This window comes from Pieris napi, chromosome 23 (assembly GCF_905475465.1).
Source record: "Pieris napi chromosome 23, ilPieNapi1.2, whole genome shotgun sequence".
In the NCBI taxonomy this organism is placed as follows: Eukaryota; Metazoa; Arthropoda; class Insecta; order Lepidoptera; family Pieridae; genus Pieris; species Pieris napi.
In genome coordinates this window covers 4,618,396-4,635,107 of record NC_062256.1, presented here as the reverse complement: position 1 = coordinate 4,635,107, position 16,712 = coordinate 4,618,396, and the positions used below count along the sequence as shown (strand labels likewise).

General features: G+C 31.8%; 2 protein-coding genes across 4 annotated transcripts; one reads left to right on the top strand and one right to left on the bottom strand.

Moving 5' to 3' along the window:
• Nucleotides 1–2,086: 2,086 nt before the first annotated feature.
• LOC125061374 (suppressor of Mek1-like) lies at nucleotides 2,087–7,845 on the bottom strand. Of its 2 annotated transcripts, none has more exons than XM_047666785.1 (10): nucleotides 7,686–7,845; nucleotides 7,402–7,584; nucleotides 6,872–6,946; nucleotides 6,315–6,410; nucleotides 6,175–6,248; nucleotides 5,078–5,245; nucleotides 4,131–4,392; nucleotides 3,807–3,953; nucleotides 2,322–2,471; nucleotides 2,087–2,147 (listed from the first exon to the last, which is right to left on the bottom strand). In XM_047666785.1, the coding sequence occupies exons 1-10, from the start codon at nucleotides 7,711–7,713 to the stop codon at nucleotides 2,119–2,121; spliced, it is 1,212 nt and encodes a 403-aa protein (XP_047522741.1). In that variant the 5' UTR covers nucleotides 7,714–7,845; the 3' UTR covers nucleotides 2,087–2,118. The 2 variants fall into 2 exon arrangements, with proteins under 2 accessions (XP_047522741.1, XP_047522742.1); XM_047666786.1 differs by having other exon boundaries at nucleotides 6,175–6,239.
• Nucleotides 7,846–8,142: 297 nt separating this feature from the next.
• LOC125061375 (exopolyphosphatase PRUNE1) lies at nucleotides 8,143–15,964 on the top strand. 2 transcript variants are annotated; one of them, XM_047666789.1, is made up of 8 exons: nucleotides 8,143–8,308; nucleotides 8,541–8,818; nucleotides 9,027–9,176; nucleotides 9,653–9,750; nucleotides 10,082–10,202; nucleotides 10,915–11,044; nucleotides 11,991–12,143; nucleotides 15,775–15,964. In XM_047666789.1, the coding sequence occupies exons 1-8, from the start codon at nucleotides 8,273–8,275 to the stop codon at nucleotides 15,925–15,927; spliced, it is 1,119 nt and encodes a 372-aa protein (XP_047522745.1). In that variant the 5' UTR covers nucleotides 8,143–8,272; the 3' UTR covers nucleotides 15,928–15,964. The 2 variants fall into 2 exon arrangements, with proteins under 2 accessions (XP_047522745.1, XP_047522744.1); XM_047666788.1 differs by having other exon boundaries at nucleotides 8,154–8,308; nucleotides 9,653–9,795.
• The last annotated feature ends 748 nt before the right edge of the window (nucleotides 15,965–16,712 follow it).

Below are 16,712 nucleotides of genomic sequence, written 5' to 3'. Positions count from 1 at the left end.
TGTTTGATTAAACTAAAAAGAACGGTAGATATGGTATAGGTACATATAGTTATAATTAATGCAAGGCGTTCACTTATTTAAATAAATATGTATATGAATTTAAAAAAAAAAATCTATGTTATTCGAAACCTAAGCGTCAGAGTCTATTATAGAGTGGTTGTAAAGTTAATAGTTTTTGAATTTTATTTTCATTGATATTACTTTCAATAATGGTGTAAATACGGAAATGTTCGTAAAAACATTTATATCAAAGTGTTTTTCTTGTACTTCTGTAATTTGTTGTTTAGCATGTATTTATCTAGGCAAGTTTTTCCCAATAGTTTTATTTTTGCTTTATAAGATCCCACAGAAAAATATTATGTTGTTTAAAAAAAGACCGCAGCCGAATAAAGGCATATGTGGACTTACCGAACGTAACGGTCATTTTGTTTACTACGACTCTGAACTTTCTTTAACTTCTTTAGCGGTTCAAGGACGCAGTGGTGAGAATGTAACGAAATATGAAACGATTGTACGCTCCGCGTGATTATGATTGGCCAACAGCATCTAGCCCAATAGGGGTTTGACACGCGACATGATGCGTCATGACATTGCGGCCGTTAGACCTATCAAAATCGAACGCCACGTTTTGTATTGCACATTCGTTTTACGTTTTACATTCAGAAATGTACCTTTTGTTATTTTCATATTATTTTATTAAAAATATATATGTAGGTGTAGCACACAAAGAAATCTTTATTACAGCAGTGGAAATACTACACCTTGTTCAAGCGCAAAAAATTAAGACGACTTTTATACGTAAGGTGGATAATATAACTTCATTGAAAATGGCCTTTAAGAAGTTAATGAGGAATGTAACAAATTCAAAGACTGATGACAAAATGTATGAAAAAATTATGCGGCGTATTTTAGAAAGGTTGGGACAGGACAATGTAAGGAATACAAATGGAACAGTTAAATTCAAGGAGAGTGTTGAACGTATTGAAGTGCTTCTAGAGGATAAAGTAAAAGAAATCCATTTGAAATTCTAAAAGGTTAAACAGAGTCCTAATTTTTCTTGTAATTCTGTCATTCATGTCTCGATAGTAGCAATTCTAGAAATCCAATCAATCACGGTGAGGCCAACTATTGCATACAATTTTTTTCATAGATTGCCCAATGCCCATGCCAGATCGATGACTAATTAAGGTTTAACTAAAAGTATAAGCAGTTCAACGCCGGGCGTCATTATACCCGGCTGTGATACGACCAAAAATTTGTTACCGAATCACAAACTCATGAAGAGAATCTCTTCACCATTTTACAAATAATAAAGATTCTTATGACAAATATTATTTATTAATTTGTGATATTTATGATAACTGTAGTCTAGTAGTAGTATATTTATTTCTACTAAAGTCCTTAGCCGCAGACTAAGGTCCGTAAAATTCAAAATTATTTATTCGTGTACTTTGTGTTACCTATATGGTAACACAAAGTACACTTATGAACGTTTTGAGAGCTCGTAACGTAGGGTAGCTCTCAAAACGGACAAGAGACAAACACATCGTTCCGTAGTTTATTGGCTTTGTAATATCGTGTTGACAAATTTTTTTGTTGAAATTAAAAATCTGATTTAAAACCACCTCTTATTAGTCCAATCTCTAAATAAATAGTAGTCATATATATAATATACGTATAAAGCGTGTAATTCTCGGCAGCAAAACCAGCCTCTGGTATAGCAGGAGTCCAAGGGCGACGGCAAGCACGTCTTAATGACCTGCTTGGTTGTTTGCCTCCCCGTTGTTTGCCTCCCTGTTGTTTGCCTCCCTCCCTAAACTCTTGGGTTGTTGAAACCGATGACCTAAGGGTACCGCATTAAAGATACAGAAACGACACATAACATATATATCAATGGCGCTACAATCTTTTTGGTCTGGGCCTCTTATTTTTGTATCTGTCCCGTGATCATTTCTAATAGGCAACCGTCGACATATGAGCGAGTGCTAAATGCGCACATAGAAAGTAAGCCCATTCGTGCATAGCCGAGGATCGAACGTTGAACCACTAAACACATAAAACATAGATAATAAAATAATGCTATTTACAAGATGTTTTTATTAGAAATATACTGAAATTCTAACGATTGAAGTTACACTTAGGATCACCTGAAACATAAAAAAATAAATACTAGACATTAAACAAATGAAGAGTTTCATTTCTAATATTTTTACAAATATTTATATGTTAAACGTGTCCTAATAAATCTAAATCACCTAGCAGTGTTTTACTAAAATGGCTAATTTCGCGCGGTAAGCGAAAGTTCTGAAATTATAACGAACCTGTATCCAATCTACCCTCAGCTCTGCAACGTAAGAATTGTAACACTCTGTCATCGTCACCCGGCTCGTGCACACGTCCATTTGATGGCGGAAGGTCGGACAAAAAAGGCGCTGATTGTATGCAAGGCTGCCGGGATACTAGCGATAATTCTAAAAGTATATTATAAAATATAGATTATTTACATAACTTATAACTATTAAATTACGTTTCAGACAATATAACTTTATTTAGCCAAGCCAAGTAGGATGTAGATTTTTCAATTCATAGCACTGATGTTACAAATTTAAAGCTATACGGTAATTATAATAACATTGCATTATTATTGGACAATAGTTAAATTCAAATTGAGGATAAAATCGCTATTAAATTTACTGGGTAATCCTGCTAGATAGTAGAATTAAGGACTAGTCCTATATGCTTCGATAAAACGTGAATAAGTTTTTTATCTAACAAAATACTGTCGTGCACAAGCTTCCGTCTAATTTTGGAACACAATACAATTGTATAACTCTAGATGACCCTGTGAGCTTCGTATCATACATTCATCAACATATATTTGTAGTCCAGTCAGTCAAGACAATTAATTCATTATAATTCCAAAAGTTTTCAAATTTTGATGTAAGGTCGGGAGTGGTATTAAAACAAACTATAAAATTTTGCAACCTACACTGCGGTCCGGAACATTGTTAAAAATAAGTTTTGGTCGTGAAAAAAATTCCAAAAGTTCTGCAAACTTGGGGAAGTTTTCGATATAATATTTCATATCACGTATAAAATTTGCAACCAACCTAAGTGTACGGAACATTTTTTGTTATTAAAAATTAATGTTTTTCTTTATTAAACTGAAGGAAAACGTTCCAAAAGTTCTGCAAATTTGACAGATATATCGAAAATAAAATAAATAACAAAAAATGTTCCGTACACTTAGGTTGGTTGCAAATTTTATACGTGATATGAAATATTATATCGAAAACTTCCCCAAGTTTGCTGAACTTTTGGAATTTTTTTCACGACCATACAGCAAAAATTAATTTAATTGCAATTTTAACAATGTTCCGGACTGCGGACAAGGTTGCAAAATGAGATTTATTGTCGTCCCAATGTACCATTCACTTGACCGAAGTTTGAAAACTTTTGGAATTATTATCAAATTTTCGATTTCGAATGTCTATAATGACTGGTCTATTGTGTCAAAACTTAAAAATGTATTAAGTTTTGACACTTTCAATCAATGCCGTCAACCAATATGCCAATTGTCATATGACAACAAAGTGACAATTTTAAAATTCTAAAAAGATAAATATCAAATATTTCCCAGCTAGGAACAGTTTTATTGCAAAATTCAATTGTTTTTAGTAATTTTCACTTATTATTTATGTTTCTGTTTAAACTTTCCCTAAACTTCAAGATCATAATAAGCAATCGGTTCAGCAATTCATTTTTGTATAGGTTGACAATGTAAATCATATCTCAATTATACTAACTTTCATCTGTGTGTGCACAAAGAAATGCTCGTAAATGGCACACACTCATAAAAGTACGATATACGCCGTGATTGCATCGTGCACAAACCATCATATCCCGCAACGAACATGTAGATGGGCAATCTTTGTTGTCCTCTTCTAGATTGGCTGAAACAGACATAATTTTCTTCAGTTTTATCCAATAAAATTTGAACGTAATCCCGGCATTTTCTGTCTGCGATTTACTGGAGTCACTCGTAATTATTAGTTATATATTTCTAACGATAGCCGCCAAATAGGTTATATAATCAAAATTGTGAAGAACAAATCACACGTAAAGCATACCGTTATTTTCTTCCGTATGATCATAATCTTTAGGAACTTTAACATCATCATTAAATACTGCCCTTTTTTCACCAGAATTTGCATCGATTCTTTTTTCTTCATTTTCCACTATATCGTCGTTTTTTTCATTACTTCCCTTATCGTCATTACTTTCTTTAACTTCATTGGCTTCATTGCCATTGCTATGATTTAATGTATCATCAAGTGAAACGGCTTGGTCTTCATCAATAACGTTAATTGAATCAGCCTTATCTTCTTTATCCTTTAATAACATATTATTGCTATTAATATACACTTGAAAATTATCAGATTATGCAATTTGCCTTCATTGAAAAATAGCTAGTCCATAATTTTTTTTCGCGGTAGAATGTGTACAATTTGTTAAGATTGATCTTTTATCTTTTTATTTTATTTACTCTCTCAAACGTCACACATCTCAAAAGGAGGACAATCAAACACTTATGAAAATGTTAGAAAAAGGATATACACGCGTGAAAATGATATCAGAACTTAATAAGGCGATAACGAGATCTACGCAACTTCCTCACAATCGAGTAGCCCGCAATATCGCAGCACAACAAACGAGGGGACTCTTTGTATCGAGGAAGTCACATGGGTCCGCCAAGTGTCCGTGAATATAAATAAATAGCAATTAGGTAGGAATATAAATAACTCTGCAAATTTGGTAAAACGACTTGGCGAAAGGCTGTACAGAATTGTTGAGTTGTTGAAAATGTTCACCAAGTCACTTTGCTTTATAGTTTTATTGTAAACCCGTCACAATCTGTGGACCATTAAATGGTGAGCAGGCGTGTAAAATCAATATTTGTTTTAGTCAACTGTGTACTGCAGTGGATAGGGATTAGCAGATAGCAGAGAAGAATGCTAAACGTCTATTCTAATGAAAAAGAAACGGATGGATTCCTTTATGTCACAGTATACTTCACTTTATCATCGTGATCTTCATTTGGTGTCTTAACATGTTTTTCCACACTCGTAGAATTCAATACAACTAACGCTTCTGTACTGTCCATACGCGGTATATCATCATCATTCGTTTTATCATCTTGGTCGTTATTATTTTCATCATTATTGTCGTTTTCAGTACCATCTTGCTGAAATATGGTTTATTTATAAGATGACGAGTAATTCTCGATGTAAAACATAAACAACTTTTAGAGAAAGTGACCACATGAGTTTAGAAATTAACTGGAAATAAATAAAAGGGCTCCAAATGTCACAATAACTTGCATTTTTATACGCCCATTCCAACGCATTATAACACATGGATGGAAATTCATATTATGGTTGTGACTGTTAAACTCTTGCGCTTGTTACACATCTGTTTTAGGCCCGTAATTGAATACAAATTCACAGGAAAGGCGCATTAGGAACACATATGTGCAAGGCTAAGCAGTTATTATTTAAAAATCAAAATTAATAATAATAACACACGAAATGCTTGGTTTCCTTTACATGGCAACAGTGGAATCAGCAATCGATGACTAAGTAACCATGCTAGAACATGCACAATTTTTTTCAATATTGTGCCGAGGTCCATAAGAAAAAATTGAATGAAGAGGATAATATTAAATTTGCAATCCAAACAGAAGGGCCCAATTGTTGAAAAAAATAGTAAGGGCTGAATAACTCCAACAAAATTAAAATAAAATAGACTTAGCACTCCAACGGATATGAGCAACCATTACGGCAGCAATACGTTGCGAGGGTTTAAAGTTTAAACCCAAAGTTTGTAAGGAATTTTGACACCATTCGGAAGGAAATCTAAACAATGTTTATTAGTAGTGTTAATAAGTAAGGGTTTTTCGAACAACATTTATAATAAGTTAGGGTATTTGAGCTATCTAAGCCGTTACTAAATATATGCTCAATATATTAAAAAAACCTTAGAACGATTTATACCATACAAGTGGGCACAATGAAACGACAATGGCTCATGTATACCTTGTGTGGTTTTGAAGTCACATAATTAGTGTATTATTTGTAATACTAAGGAAATAAACAAATAAAATATCATATATACCTCATTTTCTAGCTTTTCGTTCCTTACTTTGTTTTTTAGTTTCTTATTGATTAGTTTTTTCGTCGCTGTAAAAGCTATATACATTGTTTAACATGATAACATTTTTTTTAAATCGAGAAACTTAGTCATAAGTTACGTACGATAATTTTTCACGTCGTCAGACGAAGGTTCACTTAAGTTATCTCCATATAAATAAAACTTCTTCCCTTTACCAATTTTATGAAATGATCTAAGAGCTGTAAAAAAAATACTTTGATTTGTCTATAATGAAGATCTCACTGTGACCCTGAATAACCTTGAATGGACAGGGGGTTAAGTCAAGATGCCTTAACAGTAGTGTATGTAGAAAGTCGAAAAAGTCAATTCTATTCGAAAAAACGTTCATAACTTATTAAAGAACACAATTATTAACCTAAGTCATATTATTATTATCATGTTTAATTTCACAAGAGTGGAATCGTAAGCAAAATACTTTAATAACCACAGAAATTATATTAATACTGGATTTGGTTATGCAGGATTTTATTAAGAACTAGCTGTTATTCTTTAATATAGCAGAATTATTGTCAATTGTAGACTGAGCCGTGAACTATATTGGAGATGGAGCTGAGAATGAACCCTGAGTGGCAAATGGCAATAAATCGACGAACGGGCTTTTTCTTTTAATAAAGTGTTTTTAACATTATTTGATCTTTACCTTTTTTAATCTCCCGTTTCGATCGTTTAATACTTGAATGACAATTGCGCATTGGTAGTATATATGCTTTCATGCCTAGAAACATAAAGTAGGTATTTATTTAATAAAAAAAATAACATTCAACGCCTCAGTGGGTGAATTCGAGAAACTCGGGAGAGCCGGCAGAAGTGAAAACTTGAATATAAACGTTGTGCATTATTGATATTTTGGAATGGTTAGGGAATAATTTTACAAGAATTGCTTTAATTATCAGTATAAAAGTACTACCATTTATGTGGTAGAATACAATATTTATTTATTGCGCTATCGTACACAAACATGACAATTTATATTACATTGAAAACGCCGCGCCGGCTGTTTACCCTCCATCCGTCTTACGAATTTTCGATCAGGTCACGTGTCCTGACGCGAGTTTAAATTTTTTTACCCAAAGGATACAACGCCGCTAAAGAATTTTCACTTCAAAAAACACCTCATGTAATATACCTGTCTCTACCGTCGCTGTTGAATTGTAATTTCTTTTGCCTTACCTGGATGGCATTTAATAAAACCAATTTCACATTTATTATATACTATTACATTATATTCAATATTTTTTAATCCTTTTCTATAAGTCACTTTAACACAGGTTGAATCTTCTTGGTTCGGGCATTTTAAATTCTTGCAATTGTCCGTTGTAGTTGCCTCACTTTGTTTTGATAATAACGGCAATACTGTAAACGTCACCAAAATTATGACACAAAAGTGCTATCATTAAAAATGCGAATCAAATCAAGACTAATAAGGAAAAAACTTATAAGGAACTCTATCATACCCAATAAAAAGTAGATTTTAAAGGACATGCCTTAACTGCTTGAAAAGTTTCAGTACCGTCGTAAATGTTAGTAATAACACGCTTGGTTGAAGCAGAAATGTATATACTTTTTGTTATAGGTTTAAGATAATTTAAAAAATAATTTTATTTATTGCGATTGTAATGACGAAAATTGTGTTTTAAACCAAACGTAAATAATTACACGTATGCTTTGGTACATGCCGCCAAAATTCGAATATGTTATGCTAAATTTTCGAACCGCAGTTTCAAAATGTTCGAATATGTATTTAGAAGTTTCATTTTTTAATTTTTGCAATAAATATAGTTAGTTTTATGTCAATTGTTAGTCATTTTATATCAGTAGTCTTCTTCTTCTTTATTTATAATGGCGACTTCTGTTTAAACTGTAAATCACAATTCCGCCAATGTCGCTTAATGTCAGTAGTCTTTAAGTGAAAATTTGAAAAAAAAAAGAAATTGAACTGTAAAGAAAACTCGTCAAATGTCAATGACCATGATAATATGAAAGTTTGTAAACATTAAATTCAGAAATTCAAATTTCTGCTATTGTGACTCAATAATAAACAATGGAAGATTACCTTAATTATACTTTAAATGTTCTGGTAAGTATGGTTTATATTTCATACATTAGTGTTTCAGTAGTTATACAAGTTTGTGATGTAAATAAAAACCTTCGGGTCTTCTCTTTGTTAAATATATAATCTATTATTCATGATATAATAATAATAGAATATAATTGTGTTAATGGTATATAAATGCTCAATACTACTACCCCTACTACTACTATTAACATAACATGCAAATAGTTATAAACAGATTTTTTTGTTTTTCAAGAAATCACGGAATTATGTTAATCTCACCATAGTCCTTGGTAATGAGAGTTGTGATCTCGATTCTGCAGTCAGTTCCCTTGTTTACGCAACATTTCTACATTGGCAGCACCAAAAAATGAAGTGTAAAGTATGTACAAGAAATAAAAGAGATGAAAGTACATACAAAGATGACATTTTCGTATCTTTATTAGATGTAGATAGACAGGACTTACCTTTGAAGACAGAGGTTGCATTTTGTTTTAAGGGACATGGCTTGAGAGAGAATTTTTTGCTTTTTAGGTAGGTGTTTTATAATTAGAAAGTGATACCTGTTCTTTGATCCGGTATTTACTAGATATTATAACCTTCTCTAAGTTTATTAAGAAAAAGAAAATAATAATAAATATAAAAATTATAGTTTTTATTATACACAACAATAAAAAAACATTGTTGAACATAATGATTTTACTATCAATTAAGATATTATAAATTTTATTCTGTTTTTTAGAGATGATATAGATCTAAAAAATTTAGTGGAAGAAGGTAAAATTAATATTGTACTAGTTGACCATCATGTTTTGTCTAAGAAGTATGAGTTTTTATCACCATATGTCACAGAGATTATAGACCACAGGCCTATCGATAGGAATAACTGGAGGTAATTTATGATTTTTTTATTATTACTTTAGTATTCCAACTTGCTTTGTCACAACGGTGGTGAAAGTCAGTTTGTTAACTTGGTTTGATTTTGAGATTAAATATGGGCAACCAGCATATGACTTTAATAGTAAAAAACCTTAACACTAATTCTGCAAATCTGTCACTAAATGTATAGAAGTAACCAACCTACTTGCCAGATACAATATCAGAACAATCAATAATTTATAGTAAATTAACATAATGTCATAACTCATAAGCAACATTCTATGATCTTGCCCTCCCACTTCTGCATCCATTTAATTGTTTTTTTTATCAAGTATGGTATCAGCCTTATTTGGATTTATGGTTGAAATTCTATCACACGTCATTTTCAATATAAAATTAAAAGTATCCTGGAAACAGATGCAATCTGAACTTAAAATCTGTGAATGGTTGTTTGTCATTTATGTTTCAAAATTTCAATGTAAATTTCAGTTACAAAGATGATGTAAGAAGTACAATAGAAATTGTGGGATCTTGTTGTACACTTGTAACTCAAAGGATTCAGGATCTTTCAGCATTAATGAACAGAGGTGATTTCTTTGATGATTATGAAATGTGTGCCGATTTATTACATAGTAAGTAAATTCTATTATAAATTATATGTAAAATAGTAGGTTACATCTTATGATAGCTGGCTGACAAGATATTCCCAAATCATTATGAGTAAGGAAAAGTCAAGACTTGGGCTTCTAGATTCTTGACTCTTATGGATACGGATTCGTACAAGTCCGCAACATGTGCCACATGTCATTATTAGTGTCCACAAGTGGAAATAAAAAAACATGCCAAAACAATTATTAATAAGACTTAATTTTTTGTTACATAAATAAATTGTGATTAATTATTTAATTAATATTTTAGGTGTAATATTATTAGATACAGTGAATTTTTCCAAAGAAGTTAATAAAGCAACACCACATGATAAAGATAAAGTGGAATTTCTTGAAAATATATTGAAACCTAGTGATTGTATGGAGGAAAGGTAGGTCCTCTCTACGTCGTTGGTTTAAGTGCTCACCCAGTCCTGAATAGCAAAGATTCTGGTATTCAGAGTACCCCTACTACTTCTGGGAGCAGGAGATGCGCGAACGCATTTCCGCCTGGGGTATCAGAAAAACGCCTACTGTAAAACAATTATAAATGTATTTGATTTATTTAATTAGTATTTCTAAAACACCGTTTTTGGTTAAAAATTAATCTAAAGTGTTCTAAAGATCGACCTCATATGAATTACAATCTAACCTGTACATATATACATAATTTATATGTAAATAGATTAAACTAGGATAATGTTTATTAATAGTGATACCTGTATCTTATGTTCCATAATAAACATAATAGTCTTGGTTCTATAATGTTTTGGCTAAGAGACCGAGATACCGCACTTGCACAAATATAGTGAATATACACTGCACTAACTCAAAATGTTTAGTCCTCCCTTGGAGACTTGTTTCCGTCATCGTCAAAGATGATAATATGAAATCAGCACACTGTTACACCGACTTTTGAGGCACATATCTTCATTATCAATAAGGACTTGGAGCTCTTATAAATATTATAAGGTTTTTTTCACACATATATTAATAATTGATAACAAAAAATAATTAATAATAAGGACATATCATCTAAATATAGGTTTCTTCTACTAACACTATTAGTTACAGAATAAGACTGCTGATTAAAACTGATTTTAGGAAATTAAAAGTGCAACGTCTTGTTGAAGCAAGGTCTGATGTGGAATTACTCAACGCCGCACAATTATTGAGGAAGGATGTTAAAATTCTCGGCGACGTTTTAATACCGAGCTTTCCGATATTGGTTGAGGTTTGGATATCTCAGTTTATTATATATAATAAATAAATATATATTTTATTATATTATATATGTGAACTATATAATATAAATATTTATGAATAAGTAAATAAAGTTTTATAAAAGCAGTTAAATCTAGATTATTCAATCTTGGGAAAGATTAATAATTTTTTTTTGCTTACTGTATATAATTAACTTGTAACCCGGAATTCCTGGAGTTCCATATAACAATTGTTTTGAGTTGATAGGTATAGTGTTCTCAGGAACATAAAGAAAATTATAAATAAAACATAATCTATATATATAAAAGAAAGTCGTGTTTGTTACAACACTTATAACTCGAGAACGGCTGGACCGATGTTAGTTATCTCTTTTTTAGTGGATTCTTCTCCGCTCCGAATAGCAGAATAAGTAATAAAATATCGGAAAAGTTATCGAATAACAATAAATTAATTAATTAATTTTACGAATGCAAACACCATCTGTTGACAAAATTACGCACCATTTTACATCGAATTCGTGTCAGTTCAAGAAATTCCGATCTTGAAGCGAATGAAGAGATGCATAAAAAATGTTGTACTTATATCAGAAAGTGCTTTAACATTCAGCATGCAGTGCCTAATGTGTAAAACTGTCATTCTTCTTTCGCAATGGCAGGCAATAAAACATTTTTGTATTTGCTAAAAAAGTTGTATTACCTTAATGAAATCCTGAATTAAGTTTAACTAAAGTTAACACGATATTATTAGACTGTTAGGCGGAACGAAGTTAGCCGGGTCAGCTAGTGCATAAATATATCTACCTCACGGCCTATTAAAGGGTAAGGAAAACTTACTTCTAAAAGCTTCTTTCTTCAGAAAAAAGTTTTCTTGAATATATTTTCACAAACTTTCGATTTTATTATAATTATTCGATCTAAATATAACACTGTCATTTTAAACACGTTTTAATATTCCAGGTATATCTAAGGAAACCCGAAGCCCTAAAGGCCGTCAGCGAAGCACTGTCGCAAAGGAACTGTACTGTAGCCCTACTTCTTGGCATGGACTTAACCGGGGTTTTGCGTAGAGATGGTGCTATTATAAGTGATGATGCGGAAAAAGTTGAATTAGTGAGTAGTTAGTCAAGATGTTTTGAATTCGTCAAGAAAAGATCGTAATGATTCCTTAAAGGCCGGCAACGCACATTAGCTTCTGGCAGTGTCCATGACCGGCAGTGTCATTTAATGTCAGAAGATTCTAGCCGTTTCGTCGCCTATTTTATTAAAAAATTAAGTATTGCTTAATAAAAATGTATTATTATATTTTTTATTACTCCTTATAAACTAAACTTATTTATATATTAACACGTAGGTACAACACAATTAAAATAAATGTAAATTTTTTATTTCTATAAATATGTATCTATTAGACCACAAGCCCATGAACAAAAAATACCTGTGAAATGACCCAACGTGAATTACGCTTAGAAGGCTGTTACTATATCTGAAAATAGCTCTGAGCACTATGCCGTCATTTCTGAGCGGTACATGTGAGTACGTGAGTGAATGGACTTTCTCAGGTACAATGGGGGAATTTCGACTAATTATTAATGTACGGCTTTGTTATAAGTGTATAGATGATTAAAAATAAATGTCGAAAAACCTAGTGCCGTACAAAAGTGATGGTGCCGGAAGTCGGTGCAAATTTTTAATTCGACGACAGTTGCAGAAGCAATATAGGTCATTTATTACTGTACGGCATTTGTGTGATTCCTTTTGGACACATATACAGATACTTTACCCGAAAACGCCGTACATATTTCCAGCGGAGCGGTCGAAAGCCAAGGGTCGGAACCCTACCCCTACGCCCATATACCCTAAGGTCATTGTAAAATGTACGGCAACATGTTCAAAATATTATTTAACACGGACAATAATGTTTTATAATTATGCCGTCCAAATATTATAGTTCATATTTGTGTAATTAAATATTTATCGAAATTTCAGGATTTACCAAGTTCTTACTGCTGTAAGATCAGAGAATAATGTACGGCAACTTGTTTTTTTACATAATGTTACTAAATATTACCGTTGTACCTTATAGCCGTTCATTATAAATGGTAACAAATAAAAATATTATGATAAAAAATATATGAAATTTCCGAAATTTAGATGACTTTTCAAATGCTCCTAGAGTAATATGGGGAGTAATATTTTCAAAGATTATTGTTATTTTATATGTAACAAATATAAATAAACAAAAAAAACCAGATGCCGTACATTTTACTCTAGATTATTCTTTACAGCTGATAAAAACTTCGACGACGTTTGAGGTGTCCCTTAAGGTCATTAATAACTGTACATATCTGAGTATACTACCATAAGGATGTAAAGTATATTTACAGCCTTATCGTACCAGCAGAGAGAGGTAAAGGAAAAATATTTTTAACAAAAATAAAAATATAATTCAGGGCGTCCCAAAGTTATGAGACATGAAGGGAAAGTACCTTAAATATCGCAGATAGGGTATTTTACTAAAAGAAGACTTTATGTTATTTTTAAAAGTTAGTAATTCTGCATTCAAAGATTTTTTAAAAACTACTTGCCTCGTCTGGAAATCGAACCGGCTTAAATTAAAAAAAAAAACACCCCTACTTTTATGATGCCAATCGAAAGAATGGCCAAAACCTAATAACTTTTCTAAAGTAACAGACTCGTAGGTGATTTTTTTAGGCCGAATACGATAGATAATGTTTTTAATTTGATTAAAAAGATATATTCACGCTGTTCCTTTCTTTTAAAATACTATGTTACTTAAGAAGAGTTATTAGTTTTTGGCCATTCTTTCGATTGGTATCATAAAAGTAGGGGTGTTTTTTTTACATTTAAGTCGGTTCGATTCCCAGACGAGGCAAGTAATTTTAAAAAAATCTTTGAATGCAGAATTAATAACTTTTAAAAATAACATAAAGTCTTCTTTTAGTAAAATACCCTATCTACGATATTTAAGGTACTTTCCCTTCATTTCCCATAACTTTGGGACGCCCTGTATTGGTAGGCGGTGGTAGCGGACTATCGAAAGTGTACGGCATTTATCTTTTATTGAAGATTGTCTAAAGTATTAATAACCTGTGTTATTGCCGTACAGATAAAAGTCACCGGAAAATGACTCTTTTCTGAGGAAAGTAATTTACCCCATACACCTATGTGTTCCACAAAAAATTTACGGCATGCTGGAAAATGTTATCTATTTGTGAAGTACTCTCAAGATCATTTAATTTTATGTTGTTTCATATCATCATCACCTATATGCTAATCAGACATATGTTGTGACCCTTGGCTTTCGACCGCTCCGCTGGGAATATGTACGGCGTTTACGGGTAAAGTATCTGTATTTGTGTCCAAAAGGAATCACACAAATGCCGTACAGTAATAAATGACCTATATTGCTTCTGCAACTGTCGTCGAATTAAAAATTTGCACCGACTTCCGGCACCATCACTTTTGTACGGCACTAGGTTTTTCGACATTTATTTTTAATCATCTATACACTTATAACAAAGCCGTACATTAATAATTAGTCGAAATTCCCCCATTATACCTGAGAAAGTCCATTCACTCACGTACTCACATGTACCGCTCAGAAATGACGGCATAGTGCTCATAGCTATTTTCAGATATAGTAACAGCCTTCTAAGCGTAATTCACGTTGGGTCATTTCACATGTATTTTTTGTTCATGGGCTTGTGGTCTATATGGATCTGCGAGGGAACTTACAACAGTGATGGTGTTCCCAATGTACAGAATAATGTACCTAGCGAGTCTGAAGGGACAACGAATTTTTGGCATTACAGTTAAACAAAGTCGAGAACTTTTGGCGTTTTTTTTTTCAGTTTGACGTGTAATCGAGTGTATTCTCTGATTTTAAATTCCGCAGAATTCTGACATTTCATTAGGGTTGCTACTAAAAAATATTTCCACCGAAAAAGGGACAAATTTGACTTATTTAAGGGTATTAAAAAAATGCTACATATTTTTTATGTTTTACCTACAAAAAGGTATTCCCAAACCACCATTTACTTTCTCAAGTGACCTAATACAAAAATAAAAAAAAAATTTCAATATCACGAACAATATATCGAATTCACTTTAATTACTTTATTTTATTCTTTAAATGGCATCACTGCCTACTAATTCCAGATTTAGTAAACCTTTTAAAAAAATAAAATGCTATCTTTACTTGTGCGTTTTTACTGTTTGTGATGAAAGGGAGCGTAATTACCAATCCTTGTTAAACCAATTTTAATGTGGAGCACCGCACCTAATAAAATGGGTACATTATCTAACAATAAAATGTATGTACAGACTCGTATTGAAATGGAAAAATGTGCCAAAAAGGTTTGCCATCACAGACATGTCAAAAAATGATAGCTGTCAGAATTCTACGGAATTATAAATCAGATAGTTACTTTTACTTATTATATTATGATAGCGGCTTCAGCGCTAGTGTTTTGAAAGAATAACAGGATAGCTGTGTTTTGTGTGCGCATTTAACAACGCTCGTACTGTGAAGGAAATTTCGTTACTGGTTTGGAACCATAAATCAAAGGATTAGAATCAGAATTCTGATCTTTTCAAATAAGAAAATATGATCACAGTAATTTAAAGCTAACATAGAGAGGGTTTAAAGGTGACTGTTTTTTATTGGACAGATGTAGAAGTGTGCCATGAACCGATTTAAACATAAATTTGTTTTTTATAGTTTTCAAAAATTCTTCAAGAATGGTCAAGTCCGTGTCTGCAATTATCGCCAGAGGAAAATTCCGATTGTTTCTTTTTTAAACAATTGAATTTATCAGCATCAAGAAAGCAATATATAGCACCTGTTAACGAATTTTTAAATAATTGTAATTAATATTTTATATATTGTTAATAAAGTTATTGTTGATATAGTTGTGGATTTCTTACCTTCTCTATTGACAGCCACTCGTAATTGCTACGAAAGTAATTGGTTACTTGTCGCTACTACTCGCCATAGGCTATTTACACAAATAGAATGAGTCTAATGTAAGTTGTGTAGAATTGTCTTTAAATCCCTTACAAAGTATAAATATACATATAGTTATGAAATTTGGGTTTAATAAAATTCTATGGTAATCAAGTGTTTTAACGGAAGATTACCAACACTTACTGCTTTAATAGATGTATATGTAAAAAACCGTACATATACAAAAAAAATACAACGTAAATAAAAGGAAGGAAATAGAACAGGCACAGATATTAGCTATCCGATTCCTTACAAATGTAAATATACCATAAACAAAGTAATAAATAAAAGCGAATGTTCGTATGAAAAACATTTATTATTTAACGTACAAAAACTTCTCACTTAACAAAATGCATATTTACAGATTATCAAAGTTATGACAGTTACTTTCAATGTAAGCTTAAATCTTTTCAAATTTGATTATGAAGATATGACGCAAAATTTTATTATGGCTTTCAGAATACCAGAGACTAAGACTGATATAGTCTTAGAAGAAACTAGATACAGAATGAGCACTTTAGTAGGTACTTTTATCGCGCTTGAATCTATTCAGGACACAAAATCTTTTCAATATTAATATCTTTCTAATCAAGACTTTAATGTTTCGTAACAAAATCGTTTAAAAATAACTAAATTACAAAAATATTTTCTGC

Excerpts from the sequence above, each read along its gene's own strand:
- LOC125061374 (XM_047666785.1), bottom strand. The coding sequence starts at position 7,713 with ATGTCCTTTAAAATCTACTTTTTATTGG. Across the intron at positions 7,585-7,685 it reads TAAAATCTACTTTTTATTGG|TATTGCCGTTATTATCAAAA; the intron begins GTATGATAGAGT and ends TGACGTTTACAG. Across the intron at positions 6,947-7,401 it reads TTTTATTAAATGCCATCCAG|GCATGAAAGCATATATACTA; the intron begins GTAAGGCAAAAG and ends TTATGTTTCTAG.
- LOC125061375 (XM_047666788.1), top strand. The coding sequence starts at position 8,273 with ATGGAAGATTACCTTAATTATACTTTAAATGTTCTG. Across the intron at positions 8,309-8,540 it reads ATTATACTTTAAATGTTCTG|AAATCACGGAATTATGTTAA; the intron begins GTAAGTATGGTT and ends TTGTTTTTCAAG. Across the intron at positions 10,203-10,914 it reads AGTGATTGTATGGAGGAAAG|GAAATTAAAAGTGCAACGTC; the intron begins GTAGGTCCTCTC and ends AACTGATTTTAG.